At 43.0% G+C, this 6,821-nt stretch overlaps 1 protein-coding gene across 1 annotated transcript; it reads left to right on the forward strand.

The window, feature by feature from the left end:
- The first annotated feature begins 419 nt into the window (after nucleotides 1-419).
- Nucleotides 420-1,361, forward strand: LOC127202002 (histidine-rich protein PFHRP-II-like). Its single transcript, XM_051160596.1, has one exon. The coding sequence runs from the start codon at nucleotides 420-422 to the stop codon at nucleotides 1,359-1,361; it is 942 nt and encodes a 313-aa protein (XP_051016553.1).
- Nucleotides 1,362-6,821: the final 5,460 nt, after the last annotated feature.

The raw sequence follows: 6,821 nt of genomic DNA on the forward strand, positions 1-6,821 counted from the left end.
GTGGGATGTTAACATACTTGAGTCTTTTTGAGGATCAGGAGGTATTGTGAGCTCTTTCATAAATAGTTTTCACAAGAGAGCAAGGTGCTCCACGGGAGAGAAACACTATAAGTAAATTAAATTAGTCAGAGTTAGCTCTGCCCAGAAAATGAAAAGTCAGATTTTCACTTAGAAGAATATGAGCTTTAGATTTGCTTTCTTATCTCACTTGAATCCTAGAGGATGACAGAGGGCCTAACAGTTGATAAAACATCAACAACTTAAATGGTGGGTTATGAAGCCCCATGTTTTCTCACAACAGAAAGGTGGGAAGAAGGGAGGTAGGTGGTCCCTTGAGGATCTCCTGGGAGTTTGAAAGCACACTGAAAGTGTGGAAGAGGCAAGGAACCACTAGAGCAAAGCCTGGCAGGGAAAGCACGATGACTTTGGAGTCCCAGGAAGTAAGGCACACTGACGCTCACAGCAGTGCAAGGCACACTGACGCTCACAGCAGTGCAAGGCATACTGACGCTCACAGCAGTGCAAGGCACACTGACGCTCACAGCAGTGCAAGGCACACTGAAGCTCACAGCAGTGAAAGGCACACTGACGCTCATAGCAGTGCAAGGCACACGGAAGCTCACAGCAGTGAAAGGCACATGGATGCTCACAGCAATGCAAGTCACACTGACGCTCACAGCAGTGCAAGGCACACTGAAGCTCACAGCAGTGCAAGGCACACTGACGCTCACCGCAGTGAAAGGCACACTGACGCTCACAGCAGTGCAAGGCACACGGATGCTCACAGCAGTGCAAGGCACACGGATGCTCACAGCAGTGCAAGGCACACTGAAGCTCACAGCAGTGAAAGGCACACGGAAGCTCACAGCAGCGCAAGGCACACGGATGCTCACAGCAGTGTAAGGCACACTGACACTCACAGCAGTGCAAGGCACACTGAAGCTCACAGCAGTGCAAGGCACACGGAAGCTCACAGCAGTGCAAGGCACACTGAAGCTCACAGCAGTGCAAGGCACACGGAAGCTCACAGCAGTGAAAGGCACACGGATGCTCACAGCAGTGCAAGGCACACTGACACTCACAGCAGTGCAAGGCACACTGAAGCTCACAGCAGTGAAAGGCACACGGAAGCTCACAGCAGTGCAAGGCACACGGATGCTCACAGCAGTGCAAGGCACACTGACGCTCACAGCAGTGCAAGGCACACTGACGCTCACAGCAGTGCAAGGCACACTGAAGCTCACAGCAGTTCAAGGCACACTGAAGCTCACAGCAGTGAAAGAGGATGGAAAGGCCACGAATCAGAGACCCACTCAATCCCACTCAAGAGTCCTACAAAAACACTAAATGCAAAGCTATAATATATAAGCAGAGGACCTGGTGCAGATGCGTGCAGGCCCTGTGCTTGCTGCCTCAGCCTTTGTGACTGTATGTGAGCCTTGCTCAGTTGATTTAGAGGGACTCGTTCTCCTGCTGCCCTCCGTCCCTTCTGGCTCTTACTATTCTCATCCATCACCTCTTCTAGAGGGATCCCAGAGATGTCTCTTTTCTAATGAGAGACAGAAAGGGAATGGATTCAAATGGGAGGGGAGGTGGGGAGGAACTGGGAGAATTAGAGGGAGGAAAAAACCATAAGGATATATTGTAAGAAGGGGAAAAGATGGAAATGAAACAAAGCTATTTTGTCACCACTAAAACCTCTCCATAATTAGTACCCAATGGTGGCGGCAGAATCTGACACACTTGTCCCACACCAAACAACTTTCTCTGTCTCCTAGAGACACAGATAGCAACACTTTCTAGTCTCCTTTGCATTTTGAAGTAGCCACAGAACTACCCCTGGCTTATGGAAACTCCCTCCTCAAAGTTTATCTTCTGGAAGCACTCAGAAAGAACATATCATTGTATACTAATAGCCCATGCCCTTTTAGAACTAAGGCAAGAACTTAGCACATCAAACTATAATATCATAATATTGATTACTGCTAAGCATTACTTTTTTGCTTTTTAAAATTCAGATTTTATGTGATTTTTTTTTTTTTTAATTTATAGGAAGTTACTAAGAATGAAACTCTTAAATCAGTGGACCAGGCTTCAGGTTTCTGTTTGTTTGTTTGTTTAGTTTCTACAGTAATTAAAATATTACTTAGATAAACTATAAACGTGCACAAATAGATAGAGATATATTCTTTATAGACTATGATCTATGATAGCCACATTCTGGATTTGAATTAATTAGTTTATTAAGTATATTGCAACAAAAGTTAAATGAGCAAATAGCAAGCGTGAGATAGAAATAGAAGGCAGGCAGTGAACCACCATGAAATCAGGCATTTACACCATCCAATGGAGACATCTGGAAAAACCTCATTGAGAAGACAAAAAAACACTAAATTTGATGCTTACGTCATTCAACAGAAGTGACTGGGGAAGGCTTGCTGGCACAGCCACGCTGGAAGTCCCAAATGGAGGTCCCGTGCAGGGCAGAGAGCTCTCTATACAGATGAGCTTCCAGTGTCTTATTCTCACTGAGGTATTATACCATGGAATAAACAGTGGTAACCTCTGTTGGAAATGCTTTACTGGTCTAACGATGCTTAGCAATGTTCTTAACACACTTAGATGTTTATTGTTTTCCTCTGAGCTAGGGAGCCAGACTGACCCAGCACAGGGAGTTTGGAAGGACACTTGAGATAAGCAGGCTTGAGTCTGACCCCAGGTAGTCTGGTCCTTAGAGTTAGTTCTCAACAAGCACAAACAACACATGGCAATTTGCATACACACACACACACACACACACACACACACACACACATATACCTTTCTACTTATATGTACATATTTGGTTTTTATAAAAAAACAACAATAACAAAATAATATAAAATCCCAGAGTGATTCTTATCTGTTCTGTGCTGCTATGATATAATGCCCCAAACTGGGGACTTAATAGAGAAGTGATTTAGTTCTTACAGTTTTGAGTGGTAAGAAGTCCATAATCAAAGATTCTAATGTAGCAACAGTCTTCGAGCTGTATCACTCCATACTGGAAGGTAAAGGTTGAGAGAACATCAAAGAGCAAGAAACCTACCTTTGTAACCTTAACCCCTTTTTAAAATTGGCATTAATCCATTCATGAGAGTAGAGACAGGATGACATACACATGTCCCATTGGACAGAATCTCTCAGCACTGGTGGACTAGAGTTCAACTTCCTAACTCATACTTTTGGTTGGGGGGCAGGGGAGGGGGACTCATCCAAACCAAAGCAGCTTCCAAACACTGGAAAAAGATAGTGCTAAGCATGCTAAGCAGAAGCCACATTTACCAGTGGAGCAAACGGGTTCTCCATGTGTAACCTCTCTCCATCCCACCATGACCAACCTATATTTTTCATTCATGTTTTCTGATGGAATTCTAGAACCCTTAGGGTTTTTTTCACTCATCATATTTTTTGAAGAGGTATTTTGGGTTGTTTCTCCCAATGACACTTCAGATGTCACTTAAACTCTATATGACAAGATACCTTCTCTTACTTCTTGTGGTTACTTTTTAGCCTCTGGCATGCTCCTGGCACAGAAAAGAGGCACTCTGTCCAAATCTGAAAGTTTCTCAGGCTCTGTCCTGGTCGTCTGCATAGAGGGCTTGTAATCTAGAGTCTTCACAGTGTGTCAATCCTGCTGAGCTCCTTCTCATCTGTTATCTGAGCTCTTGTTCGGCTACAGAGCAGTGCAAGGCAGTGATCATCGAAAACAATGGAGCCGACACGAGCTGTCACTCGCTTTTCACTGAAGGATGTGTCACTATCAATTACTGTAGATCCCATTAAGCTAACCCTTAGGAGCAGCCACAGTGAAGCAAGAGGGAAGAGGCAGAGTGTGCTGTCATTAACCCTTCACACACAGGCCAGAGTGGGCAATGAGGACTGAGGCATGGAGAAGCCTTCCATCATGGATGACTAGCATATCAAAGAAGGTTTGTTTATGGACTTTTTTTTTCTGGGAAGAAAATAAAGCCTCTTCAGTAGAAGCATTTGGAGCATTTGGAGCATTTGGAGCATTTGGAGCTAGGGTTATGTAAGTGATATGCTTTATAGCAAGAGCGTATGGAACAACAGAATATCTGTTATGGACTAAGGTACCTGAGGAAATGGTTTAACCTCAATTGTTATCATGTCTGCTTAATTTTTAGAGTCATAAAACATTGGACCCTTTTCCCATAGCTCTTTTTTAATGACTTTATTCAAATCTATGTTTTCCCCCCAAGAGTCTAAATGAATGAATCAGACTCTCATTAAAGTCAGGGCCAGCAAGAGAAATGGGCTCTATTTAATGAATGTACTTGCGGATTCCACAAAAACCTTGTCTGAGTTTTTCCAGTTTCATTTAGAATGCTAATCCCCAGGTGGCTGCTTCAGAAGAAGCACCCACCTTCCTGATGACCTTTCTTCCTCTAAGGCTAGGGATGGCTTCTCAACTACATTTGGGATTGGTACTACCCCCTGCCATCAGTATTGTAGCTCACATGTTTTGCTTTGCAAATGGCTGTGTAGTTCAAGGCTAAGAACTCTGTAGTTATTAGCCTGGATCAGGCAAGGGCCTTAGATCTGTGTCACTCCCCAGTGGAAGGTGGAGGGCCTGGAGAGCTCAGAGAGCAAGAAGTCAGTCTTTGAAACCTGGCATTAATCCACTCATGAGGGTGGAGACATGGAGGCCTAAACATTTCTCATTATATACCATCTCTCGGCAGTATTGGAGTCATATATGTTAAGCTTCCAACATATGCCTTTGGGAAGATGCATTCAAACCACAGTGCTCTTCTTAACCTGCAGGCAGAGGTTGGCTGGTTCAGCAGAGGCCACATCTAGTCATGTAGTGTACTAGTGTTCTCTACGGATATCTGTCTCCTCTCCCAGTTGAAACACAATCAACCTATCTTCCTCGTCCATCATTGTTCTGGACATTTACTTTTATTTTTTATTAAGATAGGCTTTCTCTGTGCAGTCCTGACTGGTCATAGACTCACTATGTAGCTGAGGCTGACTTCAATTTTGCAACAGTCGCTCCTTTCTTTCTTCTAAGTGCTGAAGATTATGGGAATAGGCCACTGTGCTCACCCATCACACTTCTGGATATTTGAAGTTGAATCTGTAGGATATTTTCAGCCACGCCATCACTGTTGAGGCTGATTCTTGAGTAGGCTATTTGTAGACTTGGGATTTTGAGCACCAGCCTGACACACTCCTTTGCTGTAGGTGGATTTTTTTTTTCAGGCAAGATGACTGTCACAGCACATAGAAAATAAGGCAGATCAATCTTATGGGCTGCCAAGACTTTTCTCAAGCCCAATTAATCAATTACCGATTGAGACTTTCGCTGGATCTCTAGTATTACCAACTGGGTAACTCTCAAGTGTTAACTGAACCAGTTCTGCAACATTCCAATGTCAATTTTCTTCTTCTCTAATTATTTGCAGACATGAAACAGATGCCTGTTGCAGAGGCGCGGTGAGTGATATGGTGCTAAGGGACTGGATGATTCTCTTAAATCTTGTAGTTGGATGGTATGATTCCCATTGCTGGGTATAACAACTAACAGGAGCAGGGAAAGGACAAAAACTTTGACTACATTTCTTCTGCCACTTTTTGGTAATAAACAAATGTAAAATTTGGATGCAAGCTAATGTGTATGCACATATATATGTAGAGAGAGAAAGAGATGTACATATGTTCCCTTTTGTGTACATATGTTTTATGGAATCTGCCTCATTATCTTGTAATCACATATGCACGCTCATAACACAAAGTCTCCAGTTGATTGACAATTGAAACTCAGTACGAGGCAAACAAATTTAGTGCTCCATCCAGTGTGCAGCAGATGATCACCTACACAGTCTGCTTGTCTGTGAATTTGTATTTGCATACACTTTTCTCTGGGGAAAAAAAAAGTCATTCTCTTATTTTAGACATCTCTAGCATTTCTTTCCTGGTCTAGAGTTTTGATACTTAGTGAATTTAAAGTAGCTAGAATGCTTAGAATGTTTGCAATTCTCAACAGGAAGAGCAGAAAACAAAGAAATTGAACTAATACGATAACCAAAGAGCAAAGGAACAAAACCCGTCATTTCCTGGTTTTCATAAGCAATGGGGACATAAGTGGTCATGGAGGAGTCTAGCCTTGTGAAGAAAATTGTCTCCTCTTCCTTCAGACTAATCGTGCCTGGTGGCTGCTGAGCTCCAAATAATTGTGTGTTTAAAATCTGCTGCCAGTGTAATTGTATCTAGAGATTAAAGCCTTTGGAGCTTGCTAGGTCTAGGGATGGGGCCCTTACAGAAGGGAATTAGTGACCTCCGAAAGGCACCTCATATGATCACATGAGAAGATGCTATTTAGTCAGGATGTGGATCTTACCTGCACTCAACATGGTTGTGCCTTGATACTAGACCTGCCAGCCTGCAGAACTGTAAATGTAAATTTGAATTTTTCCTAAGTTACCAAATGTATGCCATTTGAAAAAAGCAGCCTGAACAGACCAATATAGTAACTCTATTTCTTAACATCAACACTGACAGGAAAACTTACAGATGTTTTAAGGTCAGGGAAAGAAATTTCAAAGCCAGTCATGGAGATTTTCATCTTCAAGAACCAAATGATTGTGAGGCTGGTGGGGTGAGAAACATAGGATGTCACACTTAATTATGCTTATCCTCAAATTTGGTGTTGATAGCAGACTGCCCAGCAGAAGTGGAAGTTGGCACCTGTGCTTGGCTCTTTATGATGTCCTTAAGTCAGTGGTCCTCAACCTTCCTCATCCTTTGACACTTTA

This window comes from Acomys russatus, chromosome 18, assembly GCF_903995435.1.
Source record: "Acomys russatus chromosome 18, mAcoRus1.1, whole genome shotgun sequence".
Lineage (NCBI taxonomy): Eukaryota > Metazoa > Chordata > Mammalia > Rodentia > Muridae > Acomys > Acomys russatus.